Consider the following 25,294-nt stretch of genomic DNA (forward strand, 5'->3'; position numbering starts at 1 on the left):
CCCCGAGATTTAGTAAAAGATAAAAATGTGTTTCATTTCATATATTCTCATAATCTACGTACTCCAGCCCCTCCTCGTGCATGCCTTGGATCTGCTGCGGCCTCCAAGCGGCCATCCGCACTCCAGCCAACAATGTGGGCGGCGCTCTTGGTTGGCACGATGTAGCCAATTTGATGACCCACCGAACGTAGGAATTCTGCCGTTTCATTGCTGAACCCTTGAGTGCCGTAGCCTGGTATCTCCAGCAATGTCTGATTAGGCGTAAGTGAGTCGTGCATACGGGCAGCCGCCAAGGCATCGACGAGGGAAAACTGGCCATCCAACACATGCTGGATGATTTGCACCAAAGTCGTAATGATCTTGGGTCCTCCGGCAGCGCCCATACTAAGGAAGAGCGTTCCGTTGGGATATTCGATAATGAGAGGGGACGCCGACGATAATGGACGCTGGCCAGGATGAATCTCGTTGGCCGGAGGGCCAGCCGGAGATCGGGGCGCACTGGGAAGTGCAAAATCTGTTTGACTTAGTTAGATAGCCTCCAAGTGCTGGGTAAGAAGGGTTCACGAACCTTGCATCTGACAATTGAAAATCACCCCCGTCTGGTTGTCCATGACATGCGAGCCAAAGTACCTATTCACCGTGGATGTCAAGGACACTGTTCGACCGCTATGGTCGGCCGCAACCAGGTGTGTAGTGCCCGCCTGTTTTCCGTAGCGCATGAGTGGAATTCACAGATACCGGGCACAATGAAGTCAAAAAGGATCCACTCACCGACGTGGTAATCTGCTGTTGGCTGGGATTATAGACATCTCGTGGTCGCGTAGTTCCGTCCCAAATGTTGGAACGCACATAAGTAGCATACGTGTCGGTCAGAATGGCCTCCTCTCGCTGCCGCACCTCAGTGGTGAATCGCGGATCCCCTAGCTGGGTGCGGGCGCCGAAGCCAAAACGAAAGGCCTCGTTGAGACGATGACAAGACACATTAAAACCGGCCTGGGCTGCGGGGTCGAATCCCTCGAGTGTCTTCAATATGGACAGCGTTACTGGCCCGCCAGCCGGGCTGGGGCAGCTGCGTAGAATGAAGCCACGGTAGGACACCTCAACTGGCTCTCGGATCACCACGCGGTACTGGGACAGGTCGTCGGCCGTGAGGATGCCCCCAGCATCACGAACTGATCCAGCCATTGATTGGGCCATGGGCCCCGTGTAGAACACATCGGCCCCTAGAGTAGCGATCTTCTCGAGCGTGTCAGCATATCGGTGACGGGTCATGGTACTCCCCACGGTGACGCGGGGTCCATCAGGGGCAAAGTCCTCCGCCCATGGTTCAGTCAAGAAGAAATCGTCGCGGCCCTCAATCGCTCCTTCCATGAAACGCACAAGGTCGGCTGACACTTCGAATCCCCTGCGCGCTAGGTGCACTGCAGGGGCCACGACATCGCTCCATGGTAGCTGTCCGTGGCGAGTGTGGATCGTCTGCAGCCCGCGCAGCTCACCCGGGACAGCTACTGCAAGGCCCGTCACTACGCGAGCGTCTGGGCGTCCGTCGAATAGGTCTCGATGCGCCTGTGCTGGGGCCTCCTCTCGAAAATCTACGACCTCGCTGTTGCCTGCGGGGGTCCGTATCAAAGCAAATCCGCCGCCGCCAATGCTGATCGCAAGAGAGTCGGTCAGCTAGAATTGCAGTGGGAGTAGGTGTCAAGAAGAAAGAAACTAGAAAAAAAAAAGTACGGAGTATAACATACCCACTGTGATACATGCCCACCACGCCCAAGCAAAATGCCATTGCCACGGCCTGTCATCATTAGTACCACTCACCAATCAAGGGTCATTTCTCACCATATCTGCCGCATTGCCCCCTTGACCACTCAAGTCCAAACCTATCTGTGTACAGACATCAACTTCACTACTGGCAGCGGCCTGCCAATGCTTCCGAGAGCAGGGTTTCATAAAATCGATCCATTGCGCCACTGATGCCCAGAGAAGGAGGGCCAAGTAGGAAACCAACATATGGACAGTGTGACGGGATTTAGAGACGGGATCTATGGTGAACGCGCTGGAGCATCAAAATGAAAAAAGAGGGCGGCACAGGGTGGAAGAGGTAAAGTTGGAAGTGCCAGGCCAACGAAACACGTCATTTGACGAGCAACGAGCACAGTCCTTCAATAGTGCATACAGATGCAGAGATATTTGCAGACGTGCAGAGTCACGGGTTATTTTTGGTGATGAATTGAATGATACCGCAATTTATTGTAATGCACGGAGCACATTTTCTATACTTGACTCGGCAAAGATCGTCTTCCAACTGAAGCATCCCTCGAGATTACAAAATAAATTTGGTCGAAAAGCAGACGGAATCGCTGTTACATACAATCAGAAGGAAAGGCATATGCTCATTCGAACTAAATCTCATTATGGCCTTTATTCACAGCGGAATCACCGAGACGGTCTTATCCTTCAAGCCAGAGATCCCTCTACCAACACCATTGGACATTACAGAGGATCGAGGGACATACGCTGATCCGGAGAAGCGACGATTGCTCTCAAAGGCAGCCCAGGTCATTCCCCTGACGCCCTATGTCGGGACAGAGCTAGTAGGAATTCAGTTGGATCAGCTCGATGTTGAGCAAAAGGATGACTTGGCCCTGTTAGCTGCAGAGGTTCGACTTCTACCCTCTCTAAAATTCAATTCGAAACATCTGACAAGCGTCGTGGTCTGGCATGTAGCGAGGAGTCGTTTTCTTACGGGACCAGAAGTTAGACTCGGACGGTCAATACGAATTCATTAAGCATTTTGGTCCGGTATGTCTCATTCCAGATCGGCTTGCCAGATACAATCAATGACCAGAGAGGCCCATTAATACCGACCTTGCAGGTCAATCAAGAGCCAAATCAGTCTGATCCTCGTCACGTCACGATTGTTGGCAGAGACACGTAAACAGAGGTCCGACCCACTTCCTACGGACTTCACTGAAATTGTTCTAGGGATATTCGGTCGTATGAGGGCACCAACTCCGGTCAATTCCATTCGGACCTCTCTTTTCAACCCAATCCCTCGTCTTACACATTACTCAGAATGGTCCGGACCCCTGAGACGGGCGGTGATACTATTTTTGTCAGTCAGTACGCGCTGTTCAGCCAGTTGAGCAAGCCATACCAGAAACTCCTTGAAGGGCTCCATGCCACCCACACATCGGAGGTAAGCCAGCTTCCGACACCTCAATATTTCAACCAGCTAATGCCATGGATCTAGCATGTTTTTGTGAACGCCATCAACAGAGGTCGATCGATGAAGACCTTACCTGGCCGATGGGAACATCCTCTAGTAAGTTTCTTTGATTTATGTGTTTTTGCAAGAGACAAACTCACCAATTTTCCTAGGTTCGAACCCATCCAGTCACTAAATTGAAGTCTCTCTATTATAGCCCAGTCTACACAACACACATTCCGGAGCTCAAGGCACAGGAATCGGCACACACGTTGAACTTTTTACGTGAACACCTACATGAGGCCGATGATTTGAGCGTACGATGGCACTGGACTGCTGGTAGTGTGGCATTTTGGGATAATCGAATTGTCACCCATCGACCAATACCAGGGGGCTATGAGAAAAGCACGAGGGAGGGGAAACGTTGCTCGGTGTACGGTGAGAGGCCATTTTATGACCCCAATAGCCGAACTTTGGAAATGTAGTGAAGGGTGAATCGAGTCGGTGAGCTCTTTATCTTAGTATGAGTATGAGCATCTCCACAATCGCTTGGATTAGGTCCGCTACAAATTATTAAAACTGAAAGTCATCTTTCTATCAATTTGGTTTAATTGTATCAATGTGGTTTGATTTCTGTTAGCTTACAACATACGCTGTAACCCCTGGTGTATTAGGGAATAGTGATACGAAGCTGAAATGGAAATAAGGATGTGCTGACTGTAGATGCTGATGAGAGAGAGAGAGAGAAAGGGGGGAGGGGCAGACGGGGAGACGGGGAGAAGGACAGAGGGAGATGAGAAGCTAGGGAAGAAGAGGTCCAGTACATAGACAGCTAAGAGATAGATTGACATCTAAAATTAAAAAAAAAAAACCGTTTGTTACACTGAGCAAGGTGAAATACGTAGAACAGAAGTCTGTGGAAATCTCTACAGAAACTTAAGTGAAAGTAGGTAAAAGCGAGCATTGCATTTAAATACGATTGATCATCACTAAAAGTCTGGACTCTAGGAAATACCCGCCTCGACGGAAATGTAGATTCCAATTTAGTGAAACTGCAATGGAACATGATCTAAGAGGGCACAGCCCACCCTTTCTTCACTCCGTCCCTGGCAGAAATCCGGGCACGCCACTCTGCCAGAGGCCGAAACTCGGGCATTTCATCCAGCTTGATTCCACTGAACTCCGCAATATGGATCCAAGTGAAGTTGATCAAATCCGCAATCGTACACTTGTCACCCACCAACCATCCCGAGGACGACTGTGCCAAGTGTCGATTGATAATAGAATATAACCGTAGGGTCTCGTTTTTGTACCGATGTATGGCATATGGAACTTTTTCCGGTGCATAGACATTGAAATGGTTGAATTGGCCCTGCATTGGCCCGATGTTGCTCATTTGGAAGAAGCTGGTGCCAGTCAGCCCTCCGTTTCAGGACGATTAGAAAAGGGAATCATACATCCATTCCATCATGGACCAGTACTCAGTCGTCCCGTGCGGATAGGAGAACTCCATCTTTCCGTACTTGCTCTCCAAGTACAGCATGATGGCTGCCGATTCGGTTACGGTAACTGGGTGGTCAGGTTCGGTTCGGTCGATGATCGTGGGTATTCTACCACTTGCTAAATAGACTACGTTACATACTGCAAGGAAAAATAGTGCAGGTAGATCAAGGTCTTACCATTGATTTTCAAGTACCATTCCGATCTTTGCTCGTCATCGGGGATACTGAGATTGTATATCTCGTAGGGAAGTCCTAGCTCCTCCAGCATAATAGAGACCTTGCGGCCGTTGGGGGTTCCCGGGCCTGTCTTTCCGGTATAGAGAAGAATGTTGGGGTTCTGTGCCATGTTGAAGAACAAAATCACGATGTATGTGCACCTGGGGAGAATTGGAGATTTCCTCGAATGCCAACTACACAGGAAGATATGAGGGAATAGGAAAATTGGTGCAGAACAAGGCAAACACAAAGGGCTGGCTAATAACTTATAGCCCCCAGTCGCAATGACCACCTGGGGTCCAAGGGAATGAGGGGACAATATGCAACGTAGCCCGTGGCTACCTGATGTATCTGATAGCAACCTATCCCCACTTCGTGCTTGTATAGAGATAGACGGACATGCAGCGATCATTTCTAGGTTGGATCTAGTGCATCTACGAGTTGCTTCTCCTTAATTTCCTTGAGGCCAATACTGAAGCCTACCCCCATTTCCCCTCTTGTAAATTGTCTGGTGAGCCCAAATCGAGATATCTAGTTATCCTTGATGTTTTACGTAAATGCCGTGAGATAAGCCGTAGAAGTGTAGTAATTGCGCAGTATTATGGAATCTAGGAAGTTTTACTCAAGTCATAATAGTTCTCATTGAGAGTTTCCGAAATGGGATTTCATTCAATGGTTAATAGGATACATAGACCTATGAATGAGGAACTATTCAAATTTGTATATGCCTAGTTGTGACAATAATAATCTATCCAGAGCATAGTAGCAGGTTGCTCCGGTAGTTCTATTGTTGGTTCCACTATTTCTGGCCGCGGGCATAGCTTCCTTCGCCAACAACGTCGCGAGCATAGCTTCCTTCACCAACGACATCGCGAGCATAACTGCCCTCGCCAACAACATCGCGAGCATAGCTTCCTTCACCAACGACATCGCGAGCATAGCTTCCTTCACCAACGACATCGCGAGCATAGCTTCCTTCACCAACGACATCGCGAGCATAGCTGCCCTCGCCAACGACATCGCGAGCATAACTGCCCTCACCCACAACGTCACGAGCATAACTGCCCTCGCCAACGACATCGCGAGCATAACTGCCCTCACCAACAACATCGCGAGCATAGCTTCCTTCACCAACGACATCGCGAGCATAGCTTCCTTCGCCAACGACATCGCGGGCATAGCTTCCTTCGCCAACGACATCGCGAGCATAATTCCCCTCGCCAACGACATCGCGAGCATAACTGCCCTCACCCACAACGTCACGAGCATAACTACCCTCACCCACAACGTCACGAGCATAACTGCCCTCACCCACAACGTCACGAGCATAACTGCCCTCGCCAACGACATCGCGAGCATAGCTTCCTTCGCCAACAACTTCGCGTGCGTAGCTGCCCTCCCCAACAACGTCTCGACGGACTTTCGTTTCAAGTTAGTAAAACGTAGAAGCAAAGGCAGACTAGAGTAGACACATACCGGTTGGTGCAGCAACGCTGCTACCAGCAAAGGCAAGAATGGAAAGAACCTTTGTGAAATGCATAGTTCTGTGATATAGGAGTGAAGATGCTTGAACAATTAAGTCTGTTCAAATTTCTGATAACTTTATCAATATCGACTTATAAGACACAAGAGATGTGTTCCGTTATATACATTTTTGCGGACCATATGGAGTATATATATATCCCGCTCTTTTCGGATAGCGCTCCCCTCCCCCCTCTCCTGACTGTGCAGTCTCAGTTTACGATGCATAGTAATACTCAGTCCCCCAACTCATCAACTGGTTCCTATAGATGGCTCGAAGATCAACAGCGATTGTTTTCGTGTTTGGAATCCATCCTGAGGGGTCGGGGCGCCATTTGCGTCACTGAGCATGAGAGAGTCAGTCTTCCGGTGCTACTGCCACGTAGGTCTAACCTCGCCTGGAGCGCGCATCGCTACTGTGCATCTCTTCCTCTCTGCTCTATTAGTCTCATGCGCGATAGGGTAGCCAAAGTTTATGTATCTCGCCTTGGCGGCCAGATCTACAAGGATCCGGCCCTCTTTGGAATTCTATATCGCTAACTTCGGAAGTAAAACGTTCCCCTCTCTTCCCCTGATCGAGTAGAAACTTTAAAAAGTCGATGAAGTCTCTGCGCACCGTGATTGGCCCAAGTCGATATAACCTCGTATACGCCGTTTTGTTTTCTTACTAGCTGGTATTATATCCCCACTTGGTAATACACTGTATTACGATACTTTTACATTATCCAGCTGCATGCAATGTGGATATTCCTATCTATCTCGATTCTCACCCGCATGGTCATAGCGATGTACTTGTGGCTGGCTGAAGAGGAACAGGAAAAGTCCTGTTTGAAGGTTACATTCGGGAAAACCTTCTTAACATGGTAGTCAACATGATTGCATCCCGAGCGCTCTGACCCGTGACAATATCTACTCATCCCTTAACAGTTCGAATGGATGTACGCATGTTCACACTATACCCAGAGAATTCGAACTAGGAGCAACCAGCGGGTTTGAGGAATCAACCCCTAAGACCATGCAACATGACCAAGTGCTCTCCCCAATTGGCCAGGGCCATGACACGAGGCAATGGACTTACTGGAGGAACATGACCCTTCTCTTCCTCCTATACTTCAGCCAAGGGGTCATTGCAGGCTTGGTTGGGGGCACCTTCCCAGTTGTGCTCAGAGAGAGACTCTCCTATGGGCGAAATGGTCTCTTCTCCATCGCGCTTTATCCATATTCATTGAAAGCGTTATGGAGTCCATTAATCGACGCCATGAGGAATCGGCAACTGGGCCACCGAAAGGGTTGGATTGTTCCAGCGCTGGTCATTTCAGGGTTGAGTCTGCTGATACTGGGGTTGAATATGCCCTTGTTTATGAAGATGATATTGTCAGCAAATGCTGGAGTGGTGCTCGTCGTAACTATACTGTTGGTGGTTGTGTTAGCCAGTGCCACCCAGGGCGCTGCAGCGGACGGATGGGCTCTGGAACTGTTTTCTCGGGACCATGCCCACCACGTCTCGATCACTCATCATCTGGGTATGGTGCTGGGTGAATTCTTCTCGTACTCGGCGTTCTTATGGATTGCGTCGCTCCGGTCTGACAGTCCACCCCAAGCACAAACACCCAATGGTATTGATCACCTATTGTCGGGCTTCGTGACATTCTGTGCTTTGATCAATTTGGGGCTCGCGCTCCCTTGTGTGCTAAGTACGCCTGAGGTCATTTTCCCGGGCCAGGAGCGGCAGACAATGTCAGTCAAGGCCGCGTATAAGAGGACGTTGGAATTATTTGGTCTGAAGCCACTTCTAATGACCACCCTAGTGCATCTTCTCTCTCAAATCTCCTTTGAAGCGCACGATGCCGCCACCAACCTCAAGCTATTGGACCAGGGCTTTGGGGAAGCCAACCTAGCCATCGTATCTACAATTGATCTCGTCATGGACATGCTGAGCTCGTACAGCACGAAATTCCTCTGTGTCAAATTTCGCCCCCTTGAACTCTGGTGTTGGGCATTTGTTGGCCGTACAATTGCCGTGCTTCTAGCACAACTTATTATCGCTTTAAATTCTGGGCCCCGAGACCCAAATCACCCTTTGCTTTTCGCCCTGGTGGTGGTAGAGCACGCTTGTTCAACTAGTACAGCTACCATTATGTTCGTGTCCTTTCTCACATTCCACCTGCAAGTATCCGACCCAGCATTCGGAAGCACTTACCTCACACTGTTGGCAACGTAAGTCTCTATATCCTACGTAGCGCCTGCCGGAGCGATATCTGAAACTGACGTACGATTAGAGCCCAAAATATGGGTAAAACCATTCCTCGCTCGCTAGTGATGTTCCTGATCGATCTAACTGAGGTGACAAGCTGCGGGCCAGTTATTGTTCCCGGAGACATTGCGCTTAAAGTTGCCACACAATCTTGTCAGGTGGTCGGGGACGGATATCATATTGTCAATATTCTCTGTGTTATGGTTGGAACTATTCTTTTCTTTCTATTCATCCGGCCAACAGTTCTTTTTCTGCAGAAATTACCATTGACAGAGTGGCAAATAACGTAATCAACGGCATCTTGAAACGGCCATGCTTTGATGAATATACTCTGGGAATAGTACACACTCAAAATCTGAATATTCACTTAGGGTTAGAACCTTCGTTATTCTGCATTGAATCTGTCTAATAGGATATGTTCACTGTTATACGTGGACAGCTAAAATCAACTAAATATGTACTCTCAATCAGTTGCGACAATACACTTCTCCCTAGTTCTGAACTCTATTCGTCGCGAGGGATATGGACAATCTTTTTATAAGTCGTACCATCCTTTAAGATTCCACTCTGTTCTTGTAAGGCGTAATTCTTCCAGTGAGGTAATATCCTTGCCCAGGTGAGCCAATATAGGGCCGCGGTGGCAATTCTGTATACTCAAAGTTGTATTTTAGCATTTTTCCAATCCTTTCTTTGATATTTGTCTTCATCCGTGGCGGTGGAATATGTGGAGATACGTACATTGCAATCCCAACAAGCGCGTATGCTCCGCGCCACGGTTGAGGCTGACCTGGCTTTTGTTCATCTTTAGGGGACATGAATGGGCCCAAGGCCATGACGACGCACAAACCCAACCGAAACCAGACCAAGGGCAGCCACGCGCGGAATGGACGGGGGAGATCTGGTCTTGTACGTCGCAGCCACAGCAGCCCGGCCGCCAGGCCAACACTTACAAACTGACCAGAATACCCCTCAGCACTCAAGATAAAAGAGTAGGTATCCTTGGATGGCATCATGAGGATAATGCACGCCGAAGGAACCAAATTCACAATCACGCCGCCCAGCGGTGCATTGCACGGCCTAGAGGAGGCGAAAATTCGGGGAAGGAAGCCCTGGCGTGCGATCTCTTGATTTAATCTCGACTGCGCGATAGGCTGCATTAGCAATGTTGATTTAAACCAAAATCTGAAAGACACACCATGCTGAAAATGCCGACCATGACGTTTCCGGCCACAGAGATGGCAATCAGTATGGGCATCAACACGCCTCCAAGGCGATTCCCAAACAGCGTGCGAAAAAATAATGCCGCTGCCATCTCCCCACTGTGCTTCAGATCGTCTAGCGGCAGGACCATGAAAAATGCGATATTGACGAGAATGTAGAGAAAGCACACGCTGAGGATAGCCAGTGGAATCACTCGTTTCAACATGCGGACAGGGTCCCGTATCTCGTTCAGGACGTTATTTGCATTTTCTACGCCCGCGTAGGCGTAATGTACTTTGAACAATGCCAGGGACAAAACCTCAAAGCCCCAGTTTGAGCCTTCCCATGGTCCCGGTGATTGGGGAGATGCGACCACAAAGTCCGAAGGGAGTTGGGAAGATGAGCCGGTGCTCCTATATAACACGGTGATCATGGCTGTTAGAGCGACAAGGACCATCAGACCGATTTTACACCAGCCGAGAGTATTTTGTATCTGTATTCCGAGGCGGAGGAAGAAGCCGTGGATTAGGGCACAGCCCAACAACAAACCCAGCGAGGCTACCTTACGAGCCCAGTCAGAAGACTCCGGAGATATGCCATATACCAGATATTCCCCAAAGATAATGCAGTTATTGGCAGTCATCATCTGTAGAACGGCGCGGGCAGCAATGATAGTGGACATGAGCCAACGCGGCCGTCGATACGTGAATTCCAGATAGACCTTATCGCCCCCACTTCGTGGCAGCATACACCCATATTCAAGGGAAATGACAGTTCCACACACTGTTATGATGGCCCCCATGATCCAAACACACAGCGCCATGCCCGCGCTGCCGGCCGTCTGGGTCACAACTCCGGGCATCGCAAAAACACCCGATCCGACCATGCGAGATATGATAAGCATATAAGCGGAGAGCCAAGAGACATTTTGACCATGAGCAGCGCGTTCAGGCTGCGTGTCTTCCTCGATAATGTCGCTGTTCAAAGTAGGATGAACCAGGAGAGATCTTTGCTCCTCCGGAAGAAAGGAATTCGCGGACGAAGCCGGAATATGTTGATGTCTCTCATTCATAGTAGTAGCTTTCTTTCTTTCTTTTTCTTTCCTTTTTGGTTCGTAAATCGAGTCTTCCTAGCTGGGTGGCTATTAAATTATTTGTTTTTTTGCTTCTTTATCTTTTCTTTTGCTCACCGGTTAGAGCAAGTGGACTATGCAGTGGTCATCTTTGCGATAGAGGGAAAAATACTCACCGAATGGTCTTATGCAAGTTTGAAGGGCGTGCAGGGGACCGAGTGAGTCAAAGCCATCGGAAATTGAAGGAATGTGATAACCCAATCCTAAACGACAGAGATGGGCCGACGACCGTGCTCCTAGAAGCACGATGATATCATTTTAATCATTTTAATGCACGCCGTGGCATTTATTTGTATTGCCCAAACGTAACTGTATCGTGGAGATCCCTGAACCCCCGAGTGTGTATTATTGGACGGAGTACGGAGGAGGTAGCATAACTATTCCTTCCACATATCTTGGTATTGGATCCGGGGTGCATCAGCCACGATCAGTAAAAATAGAACACAGTACAATAAATCTCCTGATAATCATGACTGCAAGGTCACGGGATGATTTGATTTGTTATAATAGTATTTTTTCTGGCACTTGTTTATTTTGTGACTTGCCTTAACCCCTATCCTAGACCAGATATGCGTATTCGCATTGTATGTTGTACAAAGATATATATGGATCTACACGTACACATTCTCTGTCCTTCTTACCCATCAGCAAGGTATCCTTTTAACTTCATGCAGAATATACCAATAAATTGAGGATCACCGAGCGGGAACGATCAGGGTGTAAGCCTGAGCTCAATTGCTTCGGATGAGATCAGTGGAACCCCCCATCTCGCTTGCCGACCTATATAGTATAAGTTTGTGCTACATACACGATCAATATTCTTTTCAGCCTCGTAAGCAATATTAGACAGGTATGCGCAGCGGACAGGGTAGCTCTGGTAAAAACTCTATTGCGGACGCATCGGGAGATAAATCCTCCTCGTGAATATGACGGTCCTCACTCCAGGGTGTCTCGAAAATGAGATGTCACGATTTCTAGCAGATTGAAGTATACACCACTAAACCCCCAAGAGCAGCATATATGTCAACCGAAGTTATTTGGAGTGATCTCGCTTTTTCTATTGACAAGTTGTCTCAATAGATTGGCCCCACCTTGCGTTATAGCTGCGAGGACCTCTCCATGATCCAGCCGTTCGAGTTCCGCCAATTCCAGGGCCTTGGGACCACCAACATCATCCCTTGTTGCATACCGGCAACCCGAAAGCCGATGGGGGCCCGAAGATCATAGCCGCATACTAGCATATTCTCTTCACTGATCGAGCCGCCCTGCATGTCATTTGAATATTGGTCACAACCTCTTTAGTCAATATTTGATATCAATTGAGCCCGAAGGGGGTAAACATTTGGTGGCTACCTGTAGTAGCCAAGGTATATGGTACACACTCGGGCTTTGCACATATGTATGCCCTAGCAAGCCCAAAGACTGAGAAAAGTTAAATTGAAGAGAGGGTATGCGTCCTCACTACCCCAAAACTTAACTGGCCCTAACCTTGAGCACCATCCCGGACAATGCTCGAAATTCGAAACTTTTTAGTGCCGACGGCCATGGGTGGGCTAGGTGTGGTGGCTGTTTTGACCATGTTCGGCATGAACGATATAACCGATCGTCTCTCCATAGCCCACTGTCGGTCACCAGCATCAGTGGTTATAGACATCGAGTCCGACGACGAGGAAACAAAGAAGGTCGCTGACAGCCGAAGGTCACCCTGCTGGGCTGAGAAGTTTGCCGTTTGCCTCACCGTGTTGACATCAATATTGTCAGTCGTTCTGGTCGAGGTTGGATCGGCGGAGAACTTGCGGTTTCAATTACTGCAATGCGTGACGTCGGTATGTACTTCTCGGACTTTTGCCTAAACACAAGTGATGAACGCATTGAAAATATGTTGCTAATAGAACCATCAATATAGATCTTGGTCGTCGCACAAGCAGCAGCAGTTCTTGTCGATCCCGAAACAACCAGAAGCTATTACAAGGGCCTTCGAGCTGCTTTAAGCTGCTTGATATCGATAATCGTGCTGGGGCTATATTCACACATACTATGGGTGACGGAAGGACGAGCGTCAACATCTCTTCCGTTTGTTTGTGTCCAGATATCGGCAACTACTCTAGCCGCACCATGCTGGTTAGTCCTTCCCAGGACACAAGATATCTACCACAACGGAGTAATCGTGGACCGCCAACATGCCACATCCTATATCAGCCGTATGACCTACTCCTGGGCGGGGGATCTGATTCAAAAAATTAAATGTAGCCATTACATTGCCTTGACAGACCTTCCGGAGCTCGACCACCTCACTCGTGCAACTAAGCTCTATGGCTCTTTTTCCAGGATTTCGGCTGCCAAATCAGGGACTGGGCCGTGGCATATTTTGCTTCGTTCACATAAACATGCCATACTAGGTCAGCTGGTTGTGTCTGCAATCTCCATCGTGTTTACGTTCGCGCCTCAATTTTGTCTCCTCAAGCTGTTACGGGTGCTAGAATCTGGACCTGGAGATCAAAGTACGAGCATGCTCCCTATGGGTTTGATTGCCCTTCTGGGGGTTTCTATGGCAGTTGTGAGCTCATTGAACATGTGGAAATCGTGGCTGTCAGATAATATTATCCAGATACGGGTCTTTTCCCAGCTGTCCGCGACGCTCTTTGGCAAGGCCACGCAAGGCGGTGGTCCGACCAAGAAAAAGACCAATGGACCCGACGACAGTGTTATACCAGCCGCTCCAAGTGTTATTAATCTTGTGGCTACGGATGTAATGCAAATTTCTAAATTCCTTGGCAATATATATCAGCTATGGGAAATTCCCCTGCAAGCAGTCATTGCCACGATACTGCTGATCCGCCTTCTAGGTTGGTTGAGTGTTCTTGCCGGTCTTGGATCGCTACTGTCGACTGTATTACTCTCCGATATTGTGATGAGAAGATACACATCCGCTCAGGGCGCTGTACTAGAATCTCAAGACCAGAAGACAAGCAGGCTCACAGAACTCCTTCATGGAATCCGGTTGGTCAAATTTCTGGCCATGGAGGGCATATGGGAGGGGCGAATCCGCAGGTTGCGAGCGATTGAAGTCCAACACCAGTCAAATGCCATTTTTTGGAAGGTGGCCATGACTTCCATCTTTCTCGCGGAGCCCATCCTGTTGTCGGCCGTGACATTTTCGACCTATGCACTGCTGTCCGGGCATTTCTCCGCCTCCACGGCCTTCACTTCGGTCACCCTTCTGGCTCAGCTCGAGAGGGCCCTTAACAATATTCCCGACATCTTGATTATGTGGTCAGGAGCTGCTGTATCGATGGATCGTCTCCGCGAATATCTCGATGGTACACGCCCATTAGCACCCGTCGTTGCTGGAAGCCAGATCGAATTTGACCATGCTACAATTTGTTGGCCTGGAGCTCGTCATTCCTTTAATTTACATGATGTCCATTTGGCATTTCCTCGAGGTAAACGGACAGTCATTGCCGGAAGAACTGGTAGTGGTAAGAGCCTTCTGCTGGCAGCGATCTTGGGCGAAAGTGATATCTGTCATGGTACCGTGAGAGCACCCCGCGAGCCCCTGGCGTATGTTTCCCAGCAACCGTGGGTTGAAGGCGGGACTCTGAGAGACAACATTCTTTTCGGCAGTCCATATCGCGGGGATCGGTATCGTGAGGTTCTATTTGCTTGCGCCCTAGAAGCGGATCTCGACACGCTAGTTGAAGGCGATAGAACAGCCGTGGGTCAAAACGGGGTCTCCCTCAGTGGTGGACAAAAGGCTCGGCTGTCGCTAGCACGCGCTCTATATTCAGACTCGCCGGTGTTGATCTTGGATGACGTATTGAGTGCGGTGGACGGGGCTACCGCCCACCATCTGGTGGATTTTGCCTTGAATGGAAAGCTAGCAATGGGAAGAACCTGCGTTTTGGCTACCTACCACGTCGATCTATGCATGCGCGGCACGAGCTATGTTGTATGCTTGGATGGACAGGGATCGTATTCAGCCCATTGGGTGGATCCCATCCAGAAGCACCCCTACCACGTTTCCAAAAGCCAGCAGCATGGACTGGATGATTTCCTCAAAGAATGTCCTTTTTCGCCGAGCAAAGACAATTCTGACACAGCTGCACCCTCGACAGAGCCACCGAAAGAAAGTGGGACTCACAGTCGTACCGGAGTGGAGGAAGCCAGTCGACAGCTGGGGGCACCCAGTCTGAAGATTATTCGCCGGTTTATCGCGTGGTGTGCCAACTCATACACATGGGCCCTGGTGTGCGCGCTATTTGTAGTCGCATCAGTAGTAATGATGGGACAGGTAAGTGATTAATACATATGCTTTGATGGCCAGGTATTCGTGACTGACTGGATGTAGGCATATGTTATTAAGATGTGGACACAGGAAGACGAAGTTGAACCACAAAGTTGGGGCCAAAATATCGGGTTTATCCATCTTTACATTCTTTTATCCGTCGTTGCAGTCATCTTGGGGAGCGTTAGAAACTACGTCGTGCTTATGTTGACGTTTCATGGATCTCAAACGCTTTTCCAGCAACTCCTGCATGTCATTCTCCGGGCACCGTTGCGCTGGCTTGACATGACGCCGATTGGCAGTCTAATCAACCGGCTCTCGGTTGACTGTGCTGTATTGGACACACGCATTGGCCAGGACATAAGACTTGTTCTGGCTTTCGCTTTGAACGCTATAATGGCTATCACATCGTCCATTGTTGTTAACCCTGTTTCCGTCGTTTGCGCCATACCGATTTCATTGCTCACCCTGTGGTATGCCGCCGACTACTTGAAGACAACACGGGAAGTCAAACGGCTTGAGAGCATTGCACTCAGTCCCATATTTGACCATTTCATGACAGCCATCACAGGCCTGACTACCATCCGGGCTTTTGGGCGCACAGAAAGGTATCGCGACATTGCTTGCCATCACATCGATCTGTACTCTCGAGCTGTGTGGCATCGACGGCTCCTTGACCAGTGGGTTGGATTCCGTATGGGATTCATCGGTGCGGTCTTTTCTGCATCCACCGCGGGCGTGGTTGTCCTCGTCGGCGGTATGGATGCACCCAGCGTTGGGTTTGTTGTCAGCTTCACTATCAGACTGGCCGGTCATCTGAGCGCTTTACTGAGTTCGTATACCAGTCTGGAGATGGATCTGAATAGTTTGGAGCGGATGCTTGACTATTGCAATATCGAAACTGAACATGAAAGCCCTGCTCACTGCGTCGAGTTGCCGATGGCCGAAGGTCGCCTCGAGGTGACAGGACTTGGGGCAAGCTATGCACCCGAACTACCGCCTGTCCTCGAGTGTGTCACTTTCCAAGCGTTGCCAAGACAGCGTATAGGTATTATTGGGCGAACTGGGGCGGGAAAATCCTCGCTCGCCTTGGCTTTAACTAGGTTTATCGATATTGAGCAAGGGATGGTCATGGTGGACGGCATCGATATCACCCAGGTTAGCCTGGACTCACTGAGGCGCCATATTACCCTCATTCCACAGACTCCTGTTCTATTTTCTGGGACTATCCGCAGTAATTTGGATCCTTATGAGAAGCATGATGATTGCGAGCTCCACGAGGCCCTCAAGTCCGTGCACTGGCCTTGGAATGGTGGGTTCCAAGACAATAACCAAGGCGGGGTCTTAGATACCCCCATCACGGCAGAAGGCTCAAATATCTCTCAAGGGCAAAGACAGTTGCTGTGCCTTGCGCGGGCAACTGTCGCCCGAGCGCCCATCGTGGTACTCGATGAGACGACTTCCTCGGTTGATCAGGTCACCGATAGTTTAATCCAAAAGTCTATTAGGGCCGCCTTTCCAAAAACTACCATACTGGCAATTGCTCATCGCCTGCAATCAATTGCTGACTTCGACCGTGTGCTTGTGCTACAACAAGGGCGGACCGCCGAATTCGGGTCTCCCGCAGAGTTGATGGCAAGAGAACACAGCGTCTTTCGAGCAATGGTTGAAGCAGACACAGAAAGTGAGCTAGTGAAAGATATTATTCGACATGGTCGAAGTGATTAATGAAGATTTCTGTCGCTCAAAAAAAAGTTATATGATGGCTGTCCCCCCCCTTTCTCTCTCTTTCCCTCTCTGAGAACTTAGTCTTGTTTGAATATCTCCCATGTATCAGATGATCTATCGCCCATAGTGGTATACTAGTTTCCTTTTCCTTCTATATATGTATATTATACATCTACACTACACTACACAATACCTCACATTGTGCCTTCATGATCTCATCTACTTTCTTGTAGACTCAAACAGGCCCTCAATAGAGTACGCTTCGTTTCTTCTCTCTCATCAAAAGTCTAACACGACCTACAGCTATGAGATCATAGCCGTGTATTGCCGTGGAAATAGCCCAATAGACTTTCCCTTGAGGGGTTACCTGACTTCTGCCCAACCCCCGCCCGGAATCAACGGGGACGTGATATAAAATCCTCGTTTCCACGATAGTACGCATTTACAGTGTCTTCATTCTTTGTTCAACTCATTATAATGGAGCACCAACGGGTGATTAGAAAACACAATTCCGACTATTTACGCTCGGGGCCGGCATCCTATGCGTCAGCTCATCGACGATGGGGATTCACATCTTCTCTGACGGGCCTTGACATCGAGCCGTCAGAAGCGAAGCCTCGGGTAATCTCGCTACCACGAGTTCATATATCTTGTTGTCTAACAATGATGCTGCCTACTAGATAATCGCTGGTCAGAGAACTAATACAAATGTGGCATCCGATGCCGACTTTCAGAACGATACACACTACACATGCCCTGTCATTTTGGGAACACCGGCCCAACTACTACATCTAGACTTCGATGTGATAAGGAGTGACAGTCAGGTGGTACGTCAAATTCTGAGTCCGATGCGGAGATTTCATTGAAGGGACTGAGCCATCGGTCATCACCAGATCACGGCCACATCCTCTGGCGAAGGTAGCCCTATACCTAGTCCGGTTGACCTCGCCGCTTTTGTTCCGTCAAATTCCACTACATTTGCCCCGGGGATTAGTGGTTCGAGAGATCCCTTACACGGTGCGGATCTACTACAAATAAATGGTGTCACATTGTCCAATTTTGGTTTCAAGCTAATACCTCCGAATGATCGAGAATCCCAATACCACGGAATGGGGTATCTAGGGCTCGCCCCGAGGAGCCCCGTCGCTAGCAAAGCTGGCGTGTTCACGGCCAAATTTGGCAATTGGCGAGTCCCTAATGATCCGGAACAGAAAGTCAGCTTCTTCACCTTTGGCTTTATCCATACACCCACTCTGGCGAGCGCAGAAACACCCATCCGATATGCCCCACTCTGTGGTGACCGGTGGATGTTCCCATCCACCACTGCCCTGATTAACGATACTCAACTTGAACGTCCTCCCGAGAACGCTGCCATTGTTGACACAGTCGGCCCCCTAGCCCTCGTCGATGACCAGCTGCTTCGAGCCTTGTATAATTCCATTCCGGGAAGTTATTACGATTCCGAAGCGCGCGGTTATCTGTTTCCAGCGGACATCCCCACTTCTAATTTGCCCGTAGTGCGACTGGGGGTCGGCTGCCATCATATCGCAGTCCATAAACATGCCTTGGGATTTTGTAACCATCGGTCCAAACCAGGATATCTTTATGGCGGATTTCAATCGCGGGGAGATCTTGAGTTTGATATCTTGGGCGATACCTTCTTGCAGGGACTGTATGCGGTACGGAAGTTACTTAATAGCTATCCGCGATGGCTACAGAGTACTAACCGGAGTCCCAGGTGTTCGATTCGACTAACCAACAATTTGGCGCAGCTGAGCTTCTCGACAGAACGCTAGCATAGCGAGTAATTCCTAATACTCCGTGGAACCTTTTTTTGTTGGAACTGGCAGAGACTTTGAAGGTATGGGGTACGGTAAACAGGGGAAAAATCAAAAAGTGAGAGAAGGTTGGAGCCACTATTGATGAAGCTTTTCGAGCACTATGCCGAGGGTGATCCGACATCTATTTTGATATCCGAGAAAACTAGCCCGATGTATATATATACATTGAGTTTAAACGCGAAAGAATGACTCAAGTACGAGACCATTACTTCAGGGCTTATTAACCTATTCCCTAAATACGTAACATTATCTACGATCTACCAATTCCCCCAATATACCAATGAAAATGTTTCGCAATCATTTTTAGCATGCCGCTTTTCGTTCATGGTTCAGGAGGGAGCTTCCGATTTCGGCACGGGAAGCAGTCTTTTGATGGGCGGCCGTAATTCACCATCACCCTTGCGAATGGTAAATAAGTAAGAAAACGGGGTTGTCTTAGTCCACTGTGAGGATGGGAAATCGATAGAATAGATATTAGCTGTTCGGCTGGATGTGCCATATGATGTGACATCCATGGATCGATGTGGTCGATGTACGATTTACCCGTGTCATGGGAGAACACACAAAAGAGCGATTTCCCCCGCGGATGAACATTGGCGCCTCCACATATCGTCAAAAAGGGTAATGAGCTCCTCCCCCGACCACGGGGAATATTACTCTTTACTATTGCATCTCCAAGCCTTCTGACATCAATGCAGTCGTACAATCAAACTATGTGGGGTATCAGTGTTAGCATTGATTTATTTGCATTCTGGTTGGATGTTTTCACTACGTGATACTCATAGTATACCCCTCCATGACCACGGACTACCGGCGCACGAGGAATATAAGATGGCACCGCCCGACTTGTCTGAGTATTTGAATTAAACTTCCTCACCACACCCAACATGGTCGGCATCCAAGTAGACAACCTCGCTGTCAATGACGGCCCCTTGACATCAGAGAATGCCACCCTCCTCCGCCCCTCAGAACCTACCCTCCCCCTAGAAGAGCTCCGCAAACGATACGACGAGGACGGCTACCTCTTACTAAAAGGAATCCTCCCCCGCGAGGACGTTCTCGCCGCCCGCGATGCATACTTCTCCTCCCTGGAATCAACAGGAGTCCTGAAGCCCGGCACAGCACCCGTCGAAGGTGTCTTCGACCCCGCCAAGAACCATTTAGATTACCCTGGTATTGGAGCAGGACACATTGGCGGGAACGGCAAGCCCGGTGGTGAGCGAGCAGCGGCTTTTGTTGATCTTGCTCTCGATGCACACTACCAGGATTGGTACGCGAAGAAATTCTGTAACCATCCCGCGCTGTATGATTTTATTGCGCGCTTCTCGGATTGGGGAAAGAATACATTGAGCTTGCGTCGTACGCTCCTTAGGAACAATCTCCCTGGATCAAAACCGATTGGTGTGCACTACGATCAGATCTTCCTCCGGTATGGAGATCCGACGAGTATCACTGCTTGGGTCCCGATAGGAGATATCAAGCTCAATGGGGGTGGATTGATCTACTTGGAAAATGGTTTGTTTTTTACCCCTGTCTTCGGTTAAGGTATTTTGGAAAAAGGAACTTGTATACTAATTGGGTTTGCACAACAGGTGACAAAATTGGAATTGAAATGGAAGAAGCCTTCTATACCAAAGCGAAGCAGGCTGGGCTGACCGATGAAGAGGCTAAGTCGGCTTTCAACTCCAACATGATGTCTACGGGCCTGCTCTCAGAGTTCCCGACTGAGTTTGCTCGGGAGCATGGTCGACGATGGATGGTGTCGGCGTATGAGGCGGGTGATGCGGTTTTGCACAAGCCTCATATGGTAAGTTTCTTATTCTTTACATGGTCAGACTTTACTGACCCTTTGCTCAAGATCCATGCTTCCACTGTCAACAATGATCCGGATAATGTCATCCGCCTTGCGACAGATCTACGGTTCTGCGATTCGTCCAAGCCTTATGATGAGGTCAGTTTTATTGAATATATACTGGAAACCTAAGCAAACAGAGACAGTGACTTATACTTTTTTTTACAGAGATGGATGAACTTTTATACGTTCAACGACGGCGTATAGGGTATTGTTGGAATAGAGCGAACATCAAGCCCAGAGTCAAGAGTGTTTTTGTTTTATTATGAATGGTTTCTTGGACATTTGAAGATTGAAGTAGTCCATAAAACCCTCCAATCACAATGTAATTTTATTTTTGGTACGGATTTGGAGGACTGTAAAAAGGAACGCGCTGATTCGGCTGAAGTTGCATAGGGAACAAGTTAAGACAAGAGAGCATGCAAGCATAAGACAGTATCACTCCCTCATTCCAGTCACTCTAGATTGTAGTTTCACAGAGCCATTTTGTCTTGGCAGAATCATTATGATCTAACAAGGGCGCACTTGATTCGCAGGAGAATTTGTCTCTGGAATGTGTTCTGTCATTGTTGGGGATCAACACAGGCCCCTAGATCCACGAAGGAACGCTTTGCTCAAGAAAGTATCACTTTGATACAGTGTCAAAACAAGTTAATAGACAAACAGTGCCTTCAGGCCCTCTCATCTGGATGAAACAATAATTGCTCTACAAGGGAAAAGTGGAAGATACACCAGGGATATGAATATCAGCATTCAAGTACTGTAAAGCCTCATTCCAAACGATAAAAGGCTGGCACTGGTATTTCGGTAGTCTTAAAAATAGGGTCACAGATCGGCCTCTTAGGCGTTAAATCTTATAATAGTCGTGACGCTTGGGATTTACCTGTTCCATATTAGTAGAGAAGTACCCCGTTTCAAGAACCCACTTCATCACAGCATACGCTTGAATCCATACAATATGCCGCAACTTATTCCAAGGGCATCATGGGTCTCAGTGCTGATGGTGGCACTGCTGGCAGTTTCTACTGTCAATGCGCATCCAATCTACCAGACAGTTGAAGAGATGGAAAAAGGACAAGCTTCCAAGCTTGAATCTCGGTCACCGGTTAGTCACTCAGGCATGGCACTCCATCATTGAAAGAACATACTACTAACAAAAATACAGAGACTTATTCCAGACACCCAGGAGTACGTCCATGACCTCTTGCAAGGGTTGGGCCTGCAAGAGCCAACCCCAACCCCAACCGCAACATCCACTCCAACCTCCACGCCCACTGCCAGCGTGCAGACCAAACAGGAATTGGATAACATGAAGCCAACACAAACCACGAACATTGTCTACTCGAGCTCCACCGGCTACACATCCACTTATAGCAGCAATGGGGCGGGCTACACTCATACCGTGAAACACGTACACAGCAACAACAGACCAATCGAGAACATCCAGATTGGGCAGGGTTGGAATGGGGATAAGAAAATTACGACTGAGGATATCCCTGTTGCTTTTGATACTTTTTATCGGGAGTTGGAGCATCGATTGAAGAATATGATTGACAGCTCTGATGAGATTGGATTGGACGGCTTCCTATGATGAGGATGTTTCGCGCTACGAATACAGAATAAAAACGATGGATATTGATGTTGATTCTGGAAAATGTGAACTTCAAAGGCTATGCATGTTTCTGATTTTATACTTGCTACTACTATGTTGGATGTAAACGGCGGACCTGTGAAATACTCGTTCTAATACGCTGTCACGTAACCTCCCTTTAATGCCAGTACCACTCGCTCCACTCTATGCCCAAAGGTCTCTGAGTCTTTACCTAGGTATCAGCTTGATACTGTCTATACATTACAGTCACGTATTATTATATTATTGTTATTATAAGACAATGTTCCTGTCCTGGAGATAAGTTTAGTGGCAGAAACGCCAAATAGGAGTTATATGAGTTACTCGGTTGGCCTTTGAAGCAGACAATACCATTTGTCGATATCTGGAAAAAGGGCGAGCTTGTGAGTCCTGTCAAATTTTCTGAAGACTTTCGCACTGAAGAATGCTATCTCTGTAAGTTTGGTTTAGGGAAGGGAATTGGCGACCTCACCACTTAACGCGGCTACCCACCTATATATTATTGCTCTCTAGATCGACTTTATAAGTAAGAGCCAAGTTTTACTTGCGATATGTAGAGCTATATGGCTGTTTTCTCTATGCTCTACCTTACGTTTCCTCCGTTTCCCATATTTCTCGAGGGTGGAGTTGTGAGTGGTATGGTTGAATGCTTCGGCCTACTACCTGAGCAGTAGAAAGGTCTCTACATACACCCTAGCGGACTTGATTCATGGTATGATCAGTCTCAATCTCCTGATCTAGACAGTGACCTTGCTGCGAAAATTTTATATTTTCGTCCCGGGTCGAGCGGCAACATATACAATCTACCATGTCGAAAGTATTTATCTACCACCTAGAAAAACGACCAACCGCAACAGAATTTTTGCGAGATCCTTCATTTAGGGCCATCATGGACCGGTACGGGTGCTGAGATTTGAAGACAAGCGATATACGAGATGAATAGACTATCAATTCCATTCGCACAAAAGCCCGAGTAAAATCCAATATTTGTTCTCAGCCAGCCACGAACGGCACGGCCAGGAGCCTAAAAGCTCTGGCCGAGCAGAAGACCTGCCTCGATGGTTTGAATCAAGGGCATATTTACCGGAGAAAGAAATTGATGTCTAGTGCAGGACTTTGGTCAGTCTCGAATTTGCGGCCATCCGGGCCAAATTATATGAAGTAGGCAGCTCCGCAGGAAAAGAGAAACAAGATTGTCGAGGTGAGGATTCCAGTGTAGCCACTTTATACGATTTTCCGTCAATGAGCGACGTGCTGTAATTGCAATAACAGCTTACAAGACATCAACACTCGGCCCTTATGGGGTTGAACGCTACACTCCCTTAACTCCGTTCGTTTTCCGATCACTAACTCCGAACATCAGTACAACTCCGCAGGCTATGCCCGGAGAACACACGAGAAGTTCGGATTAGAAGTCATTATTATGAGGATATACCTGGACGGACTAAGTGATCGCACGAAACTCGCGGTAACAAACTGGGAATATCCTTAACTGCGATCGATCTAACCCGACGGCGGGGCACTATCTTGAAAACCATAAAAGACCAACCCACCACCAAGTTCGACATTCAACCAACTGTCTCATCTCACTAAAGTTTCCAAATTCACCTTTTATATTTGGTAATGCCTTCTCTACTTGGAAAGGAAGTCGGCCCTATTGGCTATGGCACCATGAGTACGATTCCCCCCGCAAACACCACAATTAGTGGACATTATGCTAACCATCAAATCAGGAATGACCTGGAACGCGCAGCCTCCATCCCATGAGGTGTGCTTTGAGACACTTAACACTACCCTGGAACTGGGTGCCAACTTCTGGAACGCTGGCGAGTTGTATGGCACTCCGGAGTACAACTCTCTGCACCTGCTCAACAAGTACTTCGCCAAGTACCCTGAGAATGCAGACAAGGTAGTTCTCAGCATCAAGGGTGGCTTAAAGAAGGGCGAGATTGTCCCGGATGGCTCGGAGCAGAACATCCGTCGTAGCGTGGACGAATGTCTGCGTTTGCTTGATGGCAAGAAGAAGATCGACATTTTCGAATGCGCGCGACAAGATCCTGCTTACCCCGTTGAGGAGACCATCAGGGTTCTCGCAAAGTATGTCAAGGAGGGCAAGATTGGAGGAATTGGATTGAGCGAGGTTGATGCCGAGACGATCCGCCGAGCGTATGTGCCTCTATTTGTTTATGGTCTTCATGAAGACTTCCTATGGACAAACTCAACTCTAACTGCTTCTCTAGACACAAGGTGCACCCAATCGCTGCCGTCGAGGCTGAAATGTCCTTATGGTCTACTGATATTCTCCATAATGACATTGCCAAAACCTGTGCGGAGCTCGACATTCCCGTCATCGCTTACTCGCCACTTGGCCGAGGTGTTCTGACCGGAGCTGTGACCTCACTGGCCGATATCCCCCCCGATGATATTCGCCACCACATGTCCCGGTTCCAGGAAGATAACTTCAAACACAACCTGAAGCTCATCAACGAGGTCAATGACCTTGCTACTCGCAAAGGTGCTGCTCCTGCTCAGATTGCATTGGCATGGATCCGGACCAAGAGTGGCAAGCCTGGCATGCCTACTATTATTCCCATCCCTGGTGGTACTACGAAGGATAAGGTGGTTCAGAACATGGGTGGTGCACAGGCGCTGACGGACTCTGAGATGGCTGAGATCGATGCGATTTTGGAGGAACACACGGTTTCTGGGCCTCGGTACTAGAGATTTCCTGAAATATCTTAAGATTTATTAGAAATAGATCATAGCAGATGTGAGATGTTTGTATGCCAATGGTTTGTTGTATAGGTCAGATCAAGTGTAGAAGAGTCAACATACAATCGCACATGAAATTGGTGATTGTCAGTATTGCATATTCATTGGACTCTGATCATCATGTAGTATGTACGGCAGTTGAGGATATTCGGT

At 48.4% G+C, this 25,294-nt stretch overlaps 11 protein-coding genes across 11 annotated transcripts; 8 read left to right on the top strand and 3 right to left on the bottom strand.

Annotated features, from left to right (window-relative positions):
- Nucleotides 1–62: 62 nt before the first annotated feature.
- On the bottom strand, nt 63–2,010 carry N7537_011812 (gamma-glutamyltransferase; the record flags this gene model as incomplete). The annotated part of the gene is made up of 4 exons (XM_056902866.1): nt 63–514; nt 569–701; nt 772–1,674; nt 1,840–2,010. Coding segments are annotated over 4 exons (1,659 nt in total), but the record flags the coding sequence as incomplete, so codon positions are not given.
- A 404-nt stretch (nt 2,011–2,414) lies between these two features.
- N7537_011813 (TauD/TfdA dioxygenase family protein) lies at nt 2,415–3,693 on the top strand (the record flags this gene model as incomplete). The annotated part of the gene is made up of 6 exons (XM_056902867.1): nt 2,415–2,660; nt 2,728–2,802; nt 2,876–2,934; nt 2,986–3,199; nt 3,254–3,325; nt 3,382–3,693. The coding sequence occupies 6 exons, from the start codon at nt 2,415–2,417 to the stop codon at nt 3,691–3,693; spliced, it is 978 nt and encodes a 325-aa protein (XP_056748154.1).
- Nucleotides 3,694–4,277: 584 nt separating this feature from the next.
- On the bottom strand, nt 4,278–5,056 carry N7537_011814 (glutathione S-transferase family protein; the record flags this gene model as incomplete). Its single annotated transcript, XM_056902868.1, has 3 exons — nt 4,278–4,614; nt 4,666–4,828; nt 4,888–5,056. 3 exons carry the CDS (start codon nt 5,054–5,056, stop codon nt 4,278–4,280), a joined length of 669 nt encoding a protein of 222 aa, XP_056748155.1.
- A 566-nt stretch (nt 5,057–5,622) lies between these two features.
- On the top strand, nt 5,623–6,394 carry N7537_011815 (uncharacterized protein; the record flags this gene model as incomplete). Its single annotated transcript, XM_056902869.1, has 2 exons — nt 5,623–5,646; nt 5,693–6,394. 2 exons carry the CDS (start codon nt 5,623–5,625, stop codon nt 6,392–6,394), a joined length of 726 nt encoding a protein of 241 aa, XP_056748156.1.
- A 1,068-nt stretch (nt 6,395–7,462) lies between these two features.
- N7537_011816 (acetyl-CoA transporter) lies at nt 7,463–8,668 on the top strand (the record flags this gene model as incomplete). Its single annotated transcript, XM_056902870.1, has 1 exon — nt 7,463–8,668. The coding sequence occupies one exon, from the start codon at nt 7,463–7,465 to the stop codon at nt 8,666–8,668; it is 1,206 nt and encodes a 401-aa protein (XP_056748157.1).
- A 537-nt stretch (nt 8,669–9,205) lies between these two features.
- N7537_011817 (amino acid transporter) lies at nt 9,206–10,973 on the bottom strand (the record flags this gene model as incomplete). The annotated part of the gene is made up of 3 exons (XM_056902871.1): nt 9,206–9,347; nt 9,440–9,852; nt 9,897–10,973. 3 exons carry the CDS (start codon nt 10,971–10,973, stop codon nt 9,206–9,208), a joined length of 1,632 nt encoding a protein of 543 aa, XP_056748158.1.
- A 1,568-nt stretch (nt 10,974–12,541) lies between these two features.
- N7537_011818 (uncharacterized protein) lies at nt 12,542–17,046 on the top strand (the record flags this gene model as incomplete). The annotated part of the gene is made up of 3 exons (XM_056902872.1): nt 12,542–12,859; nt 12,940–15,324; nt 15,382–17,046. The coding sequence occupies 3 exons, from the start codon at nt 12,542–12,544 to the stop codon at nt 17,044–17,046; spliced, it is 4,368 nt and encodes a 1,455-aa protein (XP_056748159.1).
- A 477-nt stretch (nt 17,047–17,523) lies between these two features.
- On the top strand, nt 17,524–18,847 carry N7537_011819 (uncharacterized protein; the record flags this gene model as incomplete). Its single annotated transcript, XM_056902873.1, has 4 exons — nt 17,524–17,667; nt 17,727–17,873; nt 17,940–18,725; nt 18,785–18,847. The coding sequence occupies 4 exons, from the start codon at nt 17,524–17,526 to the stop codon at nt 18,845–18,847; spliced, it is 1,140 nt and encodes a 379-aa protein (XP_056748160.1).
- A 927-nt stretch (nt 18,848–19,774) lies between these two features.
- On the top strand, nt 19,775–20,946 carry N7537_011820 (uncharacterized protein; the record flags this gene model as incomplete). The annotated part of the gene is made up of 4 exons (XM_056902874.1): nt 19,775–20,402; nt 20,480–20,694; nt 20,746–20,838; nt 20,908–20,946. 4 exons carry the CDS (start codon nt 19,775–19,777, stop codon nt 20,944–20,946), a joined length of 975 nt encoding a protein of 324 aa, XP_056748161.1.
- A 751-nt stretch (nt 20,947–21,697) lies between these two features.
- On the top strand, nt 21,698–22,330 carry N7537_011821 (uncharacterized protein; the record flags this gene model as incomplete). The annotated part of the gene is made up of 2 exons (XM_056902875.1): nt 21,698–21,844; nt 21,905–22,330. The coding sequence occupies 2 exons, from the start codon at nt 21,698–21,700 to the stop codon at nt 22,328–22,330; spliced, it is 573 nt and encodes a 190-aa protein (XP_056748162.1).
- A 1,662-nt stretch (nt 22,331–23,992) lies between these two features.
- Nucleotides 23,993–25,090, top strand: N7537_011822 (aldo/keto reductase family protein; the record flags this gene model as incomplete). Its single annotated transcript, XM_056902876.1, has 3 exons — nt 23,993–24,044; nt 24,103–24,535; nt 24,610–25,090. The coding sequence occupies 3 exons, from the start codon at nt 23,993–23,995 to the stop codon at nt 25,088–25,090; spliced, it is 966 nt and encodes a 321-aa protein (XP_056748163.1).
- Between the last annotated feature and the right edge of the window lie 204 nt (nt 25,091–25,294).

Source organism: Penicillium hordei, assembly GCF_028827395.1.
Source record: "Penicillium hordei strain IBT 12815 chromosome Unknown utg000006l_segment0_segment0, whole genome shotgun sequence".
In the NCBI taxonomy this organism is placed as follows: Eukaryota; Fungi; Ascomycota; class Eurotiomycetes; order Eurotiales; family Aspergillaceae; genus Penicillium; species Penicillium hordei.